The sequence below is a fragment of the Odocoileus virginianus genome, chromosome 12, assembly GCF_023699985.2.
Source record: "Odocoileus virginianus isolate 20LAN1187 ecotype Illinois chromosome 12, Ovbor_1.2, whole genome shotgun sequence".
Taxonomy (NCBI): domain Eukaryota; kingdom Metazoa; phylum Chordata; class Mammalia; order Artiodactyla; family Cervidae; genus Odocoileus; species Odocoileus virginianus.
Window position 1 is genome coordinate 67495087 of NC_069685.1, and position 15167 is coordinate 67510253.

At 50.5% G+C, this 15167-nt stretch overlaps 1 protein-coding gene and 1 non-coding gene across 2 annotated transcripts; one reads left to right on the forward strand and one right to left on the reverse strand.

Annotated features, from left to right (window-relative positions):
* Window positions 1-4114: 4114 nt before the first annotated feature.
* Window positions 4115-15111, forward strand: LOC110143743 (tubulin alpha-3 chain). Its single transcript, XM_070475753.1, has 5 exons — window positions 4115-4224; window positions 11283-11505; window positions 11979-12127; window positions 12214-12894; window positions 14712-15111. The coding sequence occupies exons 1-5, from the start codon at window positions 4222-4224 to the stop codon at window positions 15006-15008; spliced, it is 1353 nt and encodes a 450-aa protein (XP_070331854.1). The 5' UTR covers window positions 4115-4221; the 3' UTR covers window positions 15009-15111.
* Window positions 8462-8568, reverse strand: LOC139037937 (U6 spliceosomal RNA). The gene has a single exon (XR_011490875.1). It is a non-coding gene; the product is annotated as a U6 spliceosomal RNA (small nuclear RNA).
* Window positions 15112-15167: the final 56 nt, after the last annotated feature.

Genomic DNA, 15167 nt, shown 5'->3' on the forward strand with positions numbered 1-15167 from the left:
GTCATACCCCAATAAACAGAATTTATGATTCTATTCAGATTCTATTCTATCTATTCTACACAGATAATCAGGGTACTCTTTTAGGTGGAGAGTCTAGGTACAAGCCCTGGGCTCTTCCTTCCGGGGGCCTGGTTTTCCAGTTGGTATGTCGTTTCCATAGATACTGGGCGTATAGCTCAGAGTCTACAGGCTGGCCCAAGATGGAGTCCTGCTTTCAAGATGGAGCCTGTTCTGTTTCCTCCTTCAATTGTATCATCCAGACATAGCTCAGTTGGTAAAGAATCTGCCTGCAATGCGTGCAACCCCCGTTTGATTCCTGGGTCGGGAAGATCCTCTGGAGAAGGGACAGGCTACCCACTCCAGTATCCTGGCCTGGAGAATTATACGGACTGTATAGTCCATGGGGTCACAAAGAGTGGGACACGACTGAGCGACTTTCACTGTCACTTAGACATCCTGCTCCTACGTGTATACCCAAGAAATGAGAACATGCATCCATGCAAAGACTTGGAGGTAAGTTTTCACAGCAGCATTACTCAGAAGTGCCGAAAAGCAGACGCAGTACAAACATCCAACTGACGACAGGTCAGTAAAATATGAAATATCCATATAATGGAATATGACTTGTCCATAAGGATCAAGTAAGTGGTGGGACTTCTGCAGTGGTCCAGTGGCTAAGACGCCATGCTCCCAGTGCAGGGGGTGTGGGTTCAATCCCTGGTTGGGAAACTAGAATTAGGTGTGCTGTGAGGTGTGGCCAAAAAAAAAAAAAAAAGTGGTGATACCACATAGATAAATCTTAAAAGCATTATGCTAAGTGAAAAAAACCAGTTACAAAAGACCACATATTGTATCATTTTATTTATATGACTAGGCAAATCCATAGAGATGGAGAGTAGATTAGTGGTTTCCATGGGGATTTGGGGGTAGGGGGTGGGAAGTGACTGCTATCGGGTATAGCGTTTCTTTCTGGGGTGATTGAAATGTTCTGAAATTAGATAGTGGCGATGGTTGCATAGTTCCATGGATATAAAAAATGGAACTGTACATTTTAAGCTGGGGAGTATTATTTGTTCATTCACTAAATTGTGTCTGACTCTTTGCGACCCCATGGACTGCAGCACAACAGGCTTCCCTGTCCTTCACCAAGTCCCGGAGTTTACTCAAACTCATCTCCATTGATTTGGTGATGCCATCCAACCATCTCATCCCCTGTTGCTCCCTTCTCCTCCTGCCTTAAATCTTTCCCAGCATGAGGGTCTTTTCCAGTGAGTTGGCTCTTCAGATCAGGTGGCCAAAATATTGGAGCTTCAGCTATCAGCATCAGTCCTTCCAGTGCTTATTCCGGGTTGATTTCCTTTAGGACTTACTGGTTTGATCTTGCAGTCCAAGGGACTCTCAAGGGTCTTCAGTTCTTCGGTGCTCCACCTTCTTTATGGTCTAATTCTCAAATCTGTACATGACTACTGGAAAAACCATAGCTTTGACTAAATGGGCTTTTGTCGACAAAGTGATGTGCCTGCATTTTAATACACTGTCTAGGTTTGTCATAGCTCTTCTTCCAAAGGGCAAACGTCTTAATTTCATGGCTGCAGTCAGTTTTAAGCCAGCTTTTTCACTCTCATCAAGTGGCTCTTTAGTTCCTCTTTGCTTTCTGCCATTAGAGTGGTATTATCTGCATATCTGAGGTTGTTGATATTTCTCTTGGCAGTCTCAATTTCAGCTTGTGATTTATCCATCCCGGCATTTTGAATGATGGACTCTGCATGTATTATGGTATGTGAGTAAAGTTGTTATTAAAAAAAATAAATAAGGTTGTTATAAAAATAAAAGATAAAGCATCAGTTGTGGTTTTTTTTTTTTTTTTTACTTTTTTGGTTCTCCCCCCACCCCCAAGTTGTTCGTAAGAAAGAACACCAGGGACAGGAAGGGCTGAGTGGCCAGAGAACCAGATGAAGCCTCTGGCTGCTCAACAGAGATGTTCCTCTGGTAAACAGCGGGACAAAGGAGTTGGGGCCAAAGAAATCTTACATTTTCCCAGGTCATTGCTATCTTTTTCTCCACTTTTGTGTGAATGCTGCAGCTTCTGTCCTCTTTTTTCTAATGCTGGACACCCTGAGTCTGCTATTCTCCCCTGGGCCACATTTAGCCCAGAGTCCACCCTTCAAAGCCCATCAACGTGTTGTGTCACGTTATCTCTCCAAACTGACCCTCATGACTCCTCCCCATGAACTGGTTTCCCAGCTCTTCCTTCTTCCTTTTTGTTTTTCCTTTTGGGCTGAGCCTCAAGGCTTGCACAATCTTAGTTTCCCATCATAAAAGTCCCTCTTTCTTGTTTCTGTCCCCTGCTGTTGGCACTGGCACCTTTTCCAGCCCTTACCAGAGCTGAACACTCTCACTCATTTCTGGTCAGCCCCTCTCCCCACAGCTGGCCCAAGTTCCTGGCACCAATCCTGTTGGACCTCCCTGAGAAGAGGAGGGTTTCTGGTTTTCTCTGGCTAGCTGCCCCACCCTTCTAACCCCCAGGCCACAGTCTCTGAAATCTTTCAAAGCAAGGGAGAAATGGCTGAAATTAGTCACACTGAATCCATGGTGGTGATGAGTGTGACTCAAACTCAGATCATTTGATCTGCCACTGTGAACATTACTCCAGCCTCTATTGACCTAGCAGTGGTAGGCAGGGTAAGAAATCTGCATTTTTCACCTACTTTAAAAAAAATTTTGGTCACCAGGTTTTCGTTGTAGCACGCTGGCTCTTTGTTGTAGCACGCTGGCGCTTCAGTTGTGGCAAGGGGGCTCAGCAGTTGCCCTGCAGCCTGTGGGATCTTAATTCCCTGACCAGGGATCTAACTTGGATCCCCTGCATTGGAAGGTGGATTCTTAACCACTGGACCATCAAGGAGGTCCCTCATCTATACTTTTAACCTTGTTTTCTTTTTGTGTGTTCAGTCACTCAGTCGTGTCTGACTCTTTGCTACCCTTTGGATTGTAGACCACGGAGCTCCTCTGTCCATGGGATTCCCCAGGCAAGAATACTGGAGTGGGTCGTCATTTCCTTCTCCAGAGGATCTTCCCCACCCAGAGATCAAACCGTCTCCTGCGTCTCCTGCATTGGCAGGTGGATTTTTGGCCACTGCAACACCTGGCTTAGTATACGATTTATATCTATAGATTATTATATATAATTTATATTTACTTATATTCGCTTGACTTAACTTCCTTTTGGACCTGCCTTCTCAAAGATTTCAGCTCATTCCAGCTGTGCTTAAAAGAGCAGCGAAAGGGTTCTTCTCTTCTGTAGGGTAAACACAGATTCTCCCATGGACCAGCAGCAGGAACGGGGGATTTGGGGAGGGCGGTGAACTGAGGATATCCAGCCCCCCTTCCAGGAAGCTGGGAAATTCCATGTGTCCTTTGGCCAAGGTCTGTGGGTGGGGTAGTTCTCTGGCCTCCTGCAATCACCACCTGTGAGGTCTCCTGCCACACCCTCCCAGTAAAAAATGGCCAAGCTAACCCGCCTCAGCTGCCAGCTGGTATACCCGCCCGCACGGACAGGTGCCCAGGCCCAGTGGCCTGGCCGCCGTCAGCCCTTCTTCACTGCAACTTTCCGACGTCCCTGTCCCCCTGCCCAGCCTAGCCTCACCCTCCCACCCACATGCCCTGATTTGATCCTTGGGAAACTCGCAATACTTGGAGACCCGCGCGTAAGTCCCGTCCCTGAAGGCGAAGCGCCCTCCCCAGCTTCGCGGCACCGCGTCCGGGAGCCTGTCACGTGGTCGGCAGCACGTGCCACCAGCAACAGACTGCCACCTGAAGACCGTTTCCGCGGTCTGCCAGGCCCGCAAACCCCCTCTGGGGACCAGTCCTGCTTCTTCTCGCGCCCCGCGCAGCTCCGCAGTTTACCGACGAACCACCGGGCCCGCCTCTGCCCTCCGCGGTGGCCCAGGAGGCGCCAACGCGCAGCTTCCAGAACAAGACCTGTCGCCGCTTCCCGCCCAAAGTGAGGACCAATGAAAAGCGAGTTCGCCCGCCAGAACTGGCCAATCACCATTGCTGTCCTGGCCGGGGTGGATCTGGCCCAGTGAGCGGTCGGAGCCAATGGCCATCTTGCGGCCGGCGAGCCAATCAGGACACGAAGTGCGGGGAAGCGCGTCGGCAGTTGGGCGCGTGGCGTCGGACTGAGAAGAGGTTGAAGAGGCTTGTGGCCCAGGGGTGACCACCATGGTAGGCGCCGGAGGGGCCTAGGGGGCAGGCCTGGGCCCGCTGAGGCTCTGGGGAACAGGACTGGACAGGCGGCGGGGCCTGGGGGCCGGGCCTGGTCTGGCTGAGGGGCCGGGGGGACGGGCCTGGACGGGCGGCGGGGCCGGGTGATGGGCCTGGACCGGCTGAGGGGCCGGGGGGACGGGCCTGGACGGGCGGCGGGGCCGGGTGATGGGCCTGGACCGGCTGAGGGGCCGGGGGGACGGGCCTGGACGGGCGGCGGGGCCGGGTGATGGGCCTGGACCGGCTGAGGGGCCGGGGGGACGGGCCTGGATGGGTGGCGGGGCCGGGAGACAGGCTCAGGTGGCGGGATGGTGTCTGGAGCATGCGGGTCAGGGGCAGGCGCGCGGCTCACTTCGCAGGTGCAATAAATGGCTCCCAGCCTCGCCGTTCCAGACTCGTCCTTCTCAAAGCAAAAGCCAGGGGTCTGTGCCTGAGCGCTCTTATTGGTCTGTGTGTGAGCTCACGAGGGCAGTTACGGAAAGAGGCCTTGAGATAGTGAGTGACAGAAGACCGTATGTGCTGAAAAGAAGCGGCTCCCTCAATTAGATAGCATTGTGAGGTGTTCTTTTTATTTAAAGCAAAACCAAGCAAACAGGAATAGACGTGCTTACAGTCCCTTTTTCTCACGTCTGGGTTTTTCAGTGTTCAAACAGCCCGACTCCCTCGTGCCAGTGTGCGAAGACCTGCGTCCTAGTTTATCATTGCCCAGTGTTCTAGGGGTGGCTGCGTGTCTTGAGCCTGTTTTAAAACGCTGGACGTTTGGGGGTTTTCCAGTCTTTAACGCATGGAGTTTCGGGGAGGAATCTGTGCCTGCAGTGTTTCTCACTGGTGTACGTGGGACCCCAGAAGTGAATGAGAGCTAATTTCAGATTCCCTTTCATCACCAACACATACACGAGAATTCCTGTTTTCCCGCAGCAGGGTTAGGCTTCTGCCTTTGATTTGTTCATATTTGTGTTCTCAAGTCATAGGTTTCTAGTTAATTGTTGAATTTATTAACGACATTATTAGTTTGCACACCGGTGGAAGGCAACCAACACCTCTGTCACTGCATGTCCTAGGCCAGTCACCCTTATGTGGAGAGAGGCTGGAATGATCCCTGACAGGGCTTCACCTGGCCCAGCTCACATCTCCCTTGTTCCCGATTAACTGACACTGATGTCACCCTCCTCTTCTCATCCCTGTGGTAGCTTTCAAACTCTGAATAAAGTTCATAACTGGATTAATAGCTCACACTACCCTCTGCAATCTCCCTTTGCAACACTTGGTTTTGAGGTTTCTCTTCTTGGTTATTGAACACCATAACATCTAGCTGCTCAAAAACATTTTTTTCGAGCAGTGAATTATTCCAAGTATAAAGTAAAGGTATCCTCTGTTACCTGACAGGTAAAAGGATGCTTCAGGATTAGGAGTTTGTGCATTAGGAGCTGTTATTTTTAGCAAAGGTGTTGTCTTGAATAAGAAAAACACAATGGTTAACACTTTTAGAAGAGCTATTCAGCCATTGTTTGTTGGTGTAACAGGGTTTTTGCAAGTTGAAATGCCAAGTTCACAGTACTTAGTTTAACCAACAAAATTTGGAAACGTGTGGTGAGGGGGAGGTGGTGATGAGTTGGTGTGAATATAGCCTGAAATAAATTACACTGAACTCTGATAAAGCGTCAGCCATTGCAGATACCTTCCCTTTGTGTTAGAAGGGTTTATGTCTCAAGAATAATTTAATGGGAGTTACAGAGCAGCAGTTTTTGTAAAATCCTATTTTCTGCATCCTAGAGGCTCATCACAACATTGAGTACCTTCTGGAGAACCTGCCTGGCCTCAGAGGGTAATGTGTTTCTGGTTCAGCATTGCAGTTTGGTTGGAATCAGAAAGAACTAGAAAATCAGCTAGGATTTGGCCCTTTTTCTTTCACTTACTAAGGACAAGACCAGAAGCTGAATTTCTAGCCTTCCAGACCTTCACTCTTAAGAGCTTGGAGTTTAAAAATCTGGGGTATGATCATGATTGTATGATGGGAAAATAATACCTGTGTTTAAAATTATCTGTCTCATGATGTGGCCATTTTGATGGCCCATTTTCTCTTCACTCAGGCTATTGTTTGTTTTTTTTCAACCTTGCTGCACTGCTTTCAGGATCCTAGTTTCTTAACCAGGAAGTGAACCTGTGCCCCCTGCAGTGGAGACTTGGAGTCCTAGCCACTGGATGGCCAGAACTCCCCAGATTCTCTTCTTTTGAATGAGCTTTAGTGGTGTGTGTAAGGAATTTGTCCATCTCATCCCTATCAGTAGTGAAATCCTCTTTTTCCTTCCTGATACTGGTAATTACTCTTGTCTTTTTCTGGATATATTTGGCCAGGGGCTTATCAGTTTGATTGTTCAGCTCCAACCAGGTGTTGGTTTCATTGACTCTTCTCTGGGTTTTTCCCCTTCTTTTCTGTTCAGTTTCTTTTCTTTATTATACTTGCTTTTTTTGTCTGCACAACTTGGATATTTGCTCCTGTTCTAGTTGATTAAAGTAGAAGCTTGTGTGCATGCTAAGTTGCTTCAGACGTGTCCGACTTTGTGTGACCCCGTAGACGGTAGCCTGCCAGGCTCCTCTGTCCATGAGAGATTATCCAGGCAGGAATACTGGAGTGGGTTGCCATGCCCTCCTCCGGGGGATCTTTACAACCCAGGGATGGAATGTGTCTCTTGTGTCTCCTGCATTGGGCAGGCGGGTTCTTTACCACTAGCGCCACCTAGGAAGCCCCAGAAGAGTTTGTAAGGCAGGAAAAATTTTCCTCTCTGGGTTCTTCTCGTTGATCTAATGATCAGATTGACAGAAGACAGATTAACATGAGAAAATCAAATTTCAATTTATATATATGGAAGTTCTGTCAGTACAGGACCTGAGAAGTGACAAAATCAGGCTCTTTACATATCTTTTTAGACAAAGAACCAGTTATTTATGAAGATTGGAAGAAAGAAAGGGGTTGTTTGCTGGGGGTAGCCAGTTAATGAAGAAGTAACAAGGTTTGCTTATGCAGCTTTCTCAGCCTTAAACCCCTGTCCCCAGCGATCCCAGTGCCCCCGTCCTCCCTATGGGGGCTTTGTTACCTGCTTTCAGGGGGGCTGAGGGGGTTCAGAGCTTTCTTCTACTGTCTGGTTCTCAAGTAATTTTAATTAGAAGTAATTAGTATGCCACCAGCATATTTTGGGGTGGTCTGCCCTGAGCTCCGAAAGGGTTTTTTATTTGACTGCACTGGTCTTAGTTGTGGCACTTGGGATCTTTAGTTGCAGCATGTGGGATCTAGTGCCTTGACCAGGGATTGAACCTGGGACCCCTGCTTTCGCAGGGCGGAGTCTTAGCCACTGGGCCAGCAGGGAAGTCTCTCCATCAGATTTTACAGGTCACTGATTTTACACACACACACACACACACACACACACACACACACACACTTCCCAGGTGGTCAGTGGTAAACAATCGGACTGCCAGTGCAGGAGGTGCAGAAGACGTGGGTTCAACTCCTGGGTTGGGAAGATCCTCTGGAGAAGGAAATGGCACCCCACTCCAGTGTTCTTGCCTGGCGAATCCCAGGGACAGAGGAGCCTGGTGGGCTGCAGTCCATGGGGTTGCAGAGTTGGGCATGACTGAGCACGTGCATGCCTGCACACACACACAGATGCAAAATACACACATATACACACATGTCCCTTTGAGTGCTGTTCCAGGTGTAGCTCACAAAGTTTGTATGTCATGTTTTCATTTTTATTTCTTTCAAAATACTTTCTCATTTTCCTTGTTATCCATTCCCAAATATTTGGGGATTTCGCAGACATCTTTGTGTTACTTGATTTGTAATTTAATACTAATACAGAAAATATATTTTGTATTATTTCAATTTTTAAAAATTAAGACCTTTATTGAAGTGCTTGAGGACTTCCTTGGAAGTCCAGTAATTAGGACTCTGTGCTTCCAATGCAGGAGGCATGAGATTGATCCCTGGTTAGGGAACTAAGATCCCACATGCCACTGGCACGGCCAAAAAAAAAAAAAAAAGGTGCTTACAGTTTGTTGAGTTTTTAATTTAATTTTATTTTTGTTGAGTTGTTTTTTTTTTTTACACAAGAAACCATTCAATTTTATTGTTTAACATGAATGCTTATCACACACAGAATAAAACCTTTTACACTCCACTGTGTAACTTTGGTTAAAAAAAAATATGGAACGCTTCATGAATTTGCTTGTCATCCTTGCGCAGGGGCCATGCTAATCTTCTCTGTATCGTTCCAGTTTTAGTATATGTGCTGCCGAAGCGAGCACTGTTGAGTTTTTTAAAATACCAAGTTGCAAGCTTTTTTTTTTTTTTTTTTAATACTTATTTAGCTGCATCAGTTCTTAGTTGCAGCATGAGTGATCTTTGATCTTCACTGGGGCTTGTGTGATCTTTTTTTTTTTTTTTAGTTTGGCATGCAAGATCTTTATTTGCAAGTGTGTAATTTGACAAAGTTTAATATCAATATTAACATGTTGATCACCCATGAAACCATCAGCTCAATCGAGATAATGAACATATCCATCCCCCCCAGTTACCTAGTGAAGAAGAAGTGAAGTTGCTCGGTCATGTCCATGGACTGTAGCTCTCCAGGCTCCTCCATCCATGGGATTTTCCAGGCAAAAAATACTGGAGTGGGTTGCTATGCCCTCCTCCAGGGGATCTTTCCAACGCAGGGATCAAACCTGTGTCTCCCGAAATGCATGCAGACTCCTTACCCTCTGAGCCACCAGGGAAGTTACCTGGTGCCCCTTTGTAAATCTCACTTCAGCCTCACCCCCTGTCTCCCCTGCGTAACCATGTCTGTGTGTTCTAGGATTTTATATGATGATTTTTGGATTGAGTTAATTTGTTGTTGTTTGGATTCTTTCACTCATTTTTATGAGATTTACCCATGTTGTTGCAGCACAGTTCCTTTTTATTGCTGAGTATTTCTTTTTGGTGTGTATTTAAAATACACATGACAGCAGTTACCATTTTAACCATTTTTACCATTTTAACTGTTAAGTACATTCACTTGTGGTATAACCACTATTTCCAGAACTGTTTCATCATTTCAGATCTTCTCAGTGTATAATCGGCTGGGAATTTTTTGTTGTTTTATTTTTTTATATAGTCTTTAAAGGTTACTCTCCATTTATAGTTATTAAAATATATGGAATCTGTTATTAATCTCATCCAGTGTGTTTTTCATTTCAGACTCTTTCATAATTGGCAATTTGATTTAGGGCCTTTTTTTATATATCAGATGTGTTTCTCCTTATCATGCTCATTTTTCCTGTACCTTCCTGAGGCATATAATTCTACTAATTCTGTCCTTAATCTACTAATCATCTGTCATTTCTGGATCTTTTTCTTGAAGTTTTTCTTATGTTTTGGGGTATACCCGAGACGTATAGCACTGTGCTAGTTCAGGTGGACAGCGGAGGGACTCAGCCACATTCCTGCCTGTCTCGCTCACCCTCAGACTCCCCGCCCACCAGGCTGCCGCGGGACACTGAGCGGCGTGTTCCTGCTGAGCGGTGGGTCCTCCTTACCCATGTGCATTACAGCAGTGGAGAGCAGGCATCAGGAGCTGTACCTTATCGGATGTTAGATTTTTTTGGATTTTCTTTTAGCCGTTTCTCAGCTTTCTGCTGGGATGCTATTAATATACCTGGGAAGAGTTTGATCCTTCTGTGTCCTATTAAGCTTTCTCGGGTGGGTTCAGGGCAGTCTTTAGGGTCGGCCTCACTCGGCCCCACTGCTGAGGGACCCCCCCCCCCGCCGGAGCTCTCTGCCTCAGGACGTCTTCCTGCCGCGGCAGGGGGAGGCCCTGGGGCCTCCCTGCTGCCCTGGGCCCCCTCGGCGCAGCTGTCTCTCCTCCAGCACCAGACTTTCCAGCTGCCTTGGCCTCTCAACACAGGACTCCCCCACTCAACCCTGGGCGATCCCGGGGCTTTGCTTGGGCCTCCTCTCTTAGCCGCAGCCTGGACATGCTGGGGCCTCTGCCAAGCTCGCCTTGCTTCCCTGCTCGGCGGACCCACTCACTGTTGTGCGCGGCCTGTTGTCTAATGACTGAGAAGGGTCTGATTTTCTGAGCCGTTGCTTACATCAGGTTGGTAAATCCAGCCTTGGGTGGAAACAGAATGGCTTGATGCTGGTTTTGTGTAAGTTTTTACTGTTTTTATTGAGTGTTGGGAAGATGTTTATAATGACTGTGTTCCTGTTTACAGTTCAGGTGTGTCTCCATGCCGGATAGGCAGGTGCTCAGACAGAACATGACTTCCTCCTTTTGCATTCCAGTCCCCTATAATGAAAACGACATCTTTTTTGGGTGTTAGTTCTAGAAGGTCTTGTAGGTCTTCATAGAACAGTTCAACTTCAATTTCTTTGGCATTAGTGATTAGGGCATACACTGGAATTACTGTGATATTGAATAGTTTGCCTTGGAAACAAACAGAGATCATTCTGTCATTTTTGAGATTGCATCCAAGTACTGCGTTTCGGAATCTTTTATTGACTATGAGGGCTAGTTCATTGGTTCTAAGGGATTCTTGCCTACAGTAGTAGATATAATAGTCATCTGAATTAGACTCACCATTCCCATTGGTTTTAGTTTACTGATTCCTAAAATGTCGATGTTTACTCTTGAAAATCCTGCTTCGACCACTTGCAATGCACCTTGATCCGTGGACAACACTGCAGGCCCCTTGGCCGTGCTGTTCTCACAGCATCAGACTCCCCGTCCCCGCCAGGCGCGCCCACAGCAGGGCGCCGTCTCTGCTCCGGCTCAGCCTCTTGTTTTCTCCGGAGCTGGTTCCGCTCTTCTCCAGGAGCGTGCTGGGCCCCTATCGACCTGGGAGCTTGTGAGAAAAAGTCTGACAAGACCTTAAAAAAACCAAAAGATATTAGAACAATTAATTTAAGAAGTCAGGTACATCTGATGCCACGCAGAGACCCCTGCCGAGTCGCTGGGCCTCACTCATTTCTCTGCTTCCAGCGCGAGTGCATCTCCATCCACGTGGGGCAGGCGGGCGTCCAGATCGGCAACGCCTGCTGGGAGCTGTACTGCCTGGAGCATGGCATTCAGCCCGACGGCCAGATGCCCAGCGACAAGACCATCGGCGGCGGGGATGACTCCTTCAACACGTTCTTCAGCGAGACCGGGGCCGGCAAGCACGTGCCCAGGGCCGTGTTCGTGGACCTGGAGCCCACCGTGGTCGGTAGGTCCCCTCCCACTTGGCAAGGGAAGCGCAGAACCTTCGCTGGGTACACACAGGTCAGAAGCGCGAGGTAGTTTCCGAGGGGAGCGGCCACCCAGGAGACAATGGACAGTCACCCTGGAACCAGGGAGACCCAGGCCACAGGGGTGCCCGGGGCAGCCAGGCTGGCATCTGTGCAGGGTAGCAGGGCCGTCCCAGTGACGTTGGGGTGGAGCGGCAGGTGTGGGCGAGGCGCACACAGAGCCGCCTGGGCACTCCCGTCCTTCGGGAGCCGGCCACACTGGCGCTTGTTCCCTGCTGATGGACCCCCCTGGAGCCGTGAATGGCAGATGGGCATGTCTGTCTCGGAGACTCGCTTGGGAGACCTGACCCCCGGCCTGGGAGGAGCAACGCGGACCTGCAGATAGGCAGGTCCTGGAGCCGCCGCGGGGGTGAGGCGGCGTCCTCCAAGCCCGGCTGCTGTCCCCCTGCAGACGAGGTGCGCACGGGGACCTACAGGCAGCTCTTCCACCCGGAGCAGCTGATCACCGGGAAGGAAGACGCGGCCAACAACTACGCCCGCGGCCACTACACCATCGGCAAGGAGATCGTCGACCTGGTCCTGGACCGCATCCGCAAGCTGGTGAGAAGGGCCCGGGGGGCTCCCGGCCGGGACTGGAGAGCCTGGGGTGGCACGTGCGGCCCGGCTCACGCCTCTCCCTCCCGCAGGCGGACCTGTGCACGGGGCTGCAGGGCTTCCTCATCTTCCACAGCTTCGGGGGCGGCACCGGCTCGGGCTTCGCGTCGCTGCTCATGGAGAGGCTCTCGGTGGACTACGGCAAGAAGTCCAAGCTGGAGTTCGCCATCTACCCGGCGCCCCAGGTCTCCACAGCCGTGGTGGAGCCCTACAACTCCATCCTGACCACGCACACGACCCTGGAGCACTCGGACTGCGCCTTCATGGTGGACAACGAGGCCATCTACGACATCTGCCGGCGCAACCTGGACATTGAGCGGCCCACCTACACCAACCTCAACCGGCTCATCGGGCAGATCGTGTCCTCCATCACGGCCTCCCTGCGCTTCGACGGCGCCCTCAATGTGGACCTGACCGAGTTCCAGACCAACCTGGTGCCCTACCCCCGCATCCACTTCCCCCTGGCCACGTACGCCCCGGTCATCTCGGCCGAGAAGGCCTACCACGAGCAGCTGTCCGTGGCCGAGATCACCAACGCCTGCTTCGAGCCGGCCAACCAGATGGTCAAGTGTGACCCTCGCCACGGCAAGTACATGGCCTGCTGCATGCTGTACCGGGGGGACGTGGTCCCCAAAGACGTCAACGCGGCCATCGCCACCATCAAGACCAAGCGCACCATCCAGTTTGTGGACTGGTGCCCGACCGGGTTCAAGGTAGGCTGGGCGGTAGCGCGTGTGCAGCTTTCTGCCCGTGGCCGGCCCCGGGGCAGGGTGCTGACCCGCCGCAGAGGGTCCCCTGTTCCCGGGCGGCTGGGTTTCAGGGACAGCAAGGTTAGTAATGAGTGTGCTGGATGCCTTGATCTTGATCAATACTTCATGCACCTTTACTTGTTACAACCAGCCAATAATGCCATGGGCTGATACTACCAACATCTTACACTTCAGAGACAGACGCTGAGACGGCTTTTAGAACCTCAGAGCCTCAGGGTCAGCGACGGAAGGAGGGAGCTTTCAGAGACTTCCGACTGCAGGCCTGTACTCAGGTTTCCCCACTGCTCACCAAAGAACCTTGTCAGAGTGTGTGGTGTCATTCTGTGATTGGGTTTAGATTTCACATTGCTTCAGTCACCAGTTGTCACTGAATCTTAGGCAACAGTTATGTTTTTGTAGAGAGGCTCTTCTATTCATTATGCAATATTTTCTGTGGGACCAAGAGTGGTTCACCGCTGTTTCTCCAAGTCAGACCTGGAATGCTGCCTCCCATACAAAACCACACTAATAGAAGTGGCTCCTCCAACTGTGTTTAGTGTCCCAGTGAAACGTCTGCCCAAAGAAGAGCATCCTGAATTTGAAGCCAAGTCCCAGAATGTCCCACTTTAGACCTGTGACCACCAGGCTAAGTGCCTGGCCACGCCTGGGCTTGTGAACCCTGCGCCCTCTTCCTCGTTGAGTCCTTTCTCACAAGTGATCTTTGTTAGATAAAGTGCTGGATCCTGCATCTGAGCCCTGATGCGGCCCTTCGGTGTGCTGGGAGTTGCCATCCCCAGGGTCTTTGCAGACTGAAAGTGAGGCCAAGTAGCAGCGATGCGTGGGTCATCGTTTTCCCATTTAAATACCGAGCTTGCCTCTGACCAGCCCACGCTGTTGCACCCACCTGGCCTCTGTCGGCCTCACTGCTAGACACCTTGACACGGACCACCTGAGGGTGTTCGACTCACACGTGTAAATGACTCACGGGGTAAAGTGTGTATGCAGCAGGTTTCACCAATTAGAAATATCCACAAAATTAAACCTTTCGTAGATGTTTGCAGGCCTCTGAGGTTAGGTTAACAGGTTGGGGTTGGAAGCTTTTTTTTTGCCATGCCACATGGCATGGGGGATCTTAGTCCCTGGGCCAGACGTCAGCCCTTGGCCCCTGCAGGAAACCGCAGCATCTGGACCACCAGGGAAGTCTTTTTCTTCTCCCATTCTTCTTGGTTTGAGGACGTTTCCTTTCAGTGCCCTTGCTCTGACCTTTGGGAGGCAAGGCTGCCATCCACGGCCGCCTCAGCTGGGCAGCGCTGTGTGCGGTGCCGGGCGCTGTGCCCAGGCTTCCCGTCCTGGCCGAGTCTGTGCGCCAGAGGGGAGGCCAGTCTGGAGGGAGGTTAGGTCACACTGCTGTCCCCACACATGACAGTTCACTCCTGGACGGTGTTGAATCCTCACCTGCCTGAGTGACTTCACGTGCTGACAGCTGTTTGCTCGGGGGTGCACCATTTTCATGGAATCTTTTTCCATGTTTGTATCAGGTTTTCTCATTATGAAAGTGTGTATGTGGCAAGATATTTTAGTCCAGCAGAAGGCTGAAAAGCTTAAGTCCTCTTCTAAAAGTGAAAATGTAGGATATTAAACACTGGCAGATACTGCCAAAAAGTACAGCACCTGTTCCTACATGGCATCATGTAAAGGGGGTCCACGGCCCCCATTTTAAAAAACAAGCCCCCATTTCCGAGGCCACACTCCGAGTTCACCATGTTCTCCTCCTCCGGCAGGTGGGCATCAACTACCAGCCCCCCACGGTGGTCCCGGGCGGGGACCTGGCCAAGGTGCAGCGGGCCGTGTGCATGCTGAGCAACACCACGGCCATCGCCGAGGCCTGGGCCCGCCTGGACCACAAGTTCGACCTCATGTACGCCAAGCGCGCCTTCGTGCACTGGTACGTGGGGGAGGGCATGGAGGAGGGGGAGTTCTCGGAGGCCCGGGAGGACCTGGCGGCGCTGGAGAAGGATTACGAGGAGGTGGGCGTGGACTCGGTGGAGGCGGAGGCCGAGGAAGGGGAGGAGTACTGAAGGCGGCGTGGCCGCAGCCCCACACTTGTTTCCCCCAGTGTCCCGTCACAGATGTGTTTCCCTATTAAAGTTTCTCAGGTAAACCTGTGCCTGAACAAGCTCATCTGTCTGCAGGAGTGTGGAGGACGCCCCGCTGGTTTTCAGTTGAATATCCCGTTT

Bases quoted from the DNA above. Each gene is read 5' to 3' on its own strand.
- LOC110143743 (XM_070475753.1), top strand. The intron at 12,128-12,213 runs GTGAGAAGGGCC...TCCCTCCCGCAG, and splicing joins TGGACCGCATCCGCAAGCTG to GCGGACCTGTGCACGGGGCT. The intron at 12,895-14,711 runs GTAGGCTGGGCG...CTCCTCCGGCAG, and splicing joins GGTGCCCGACCGGGTTCAAG to GTGGGCATCAACTACCAGCC.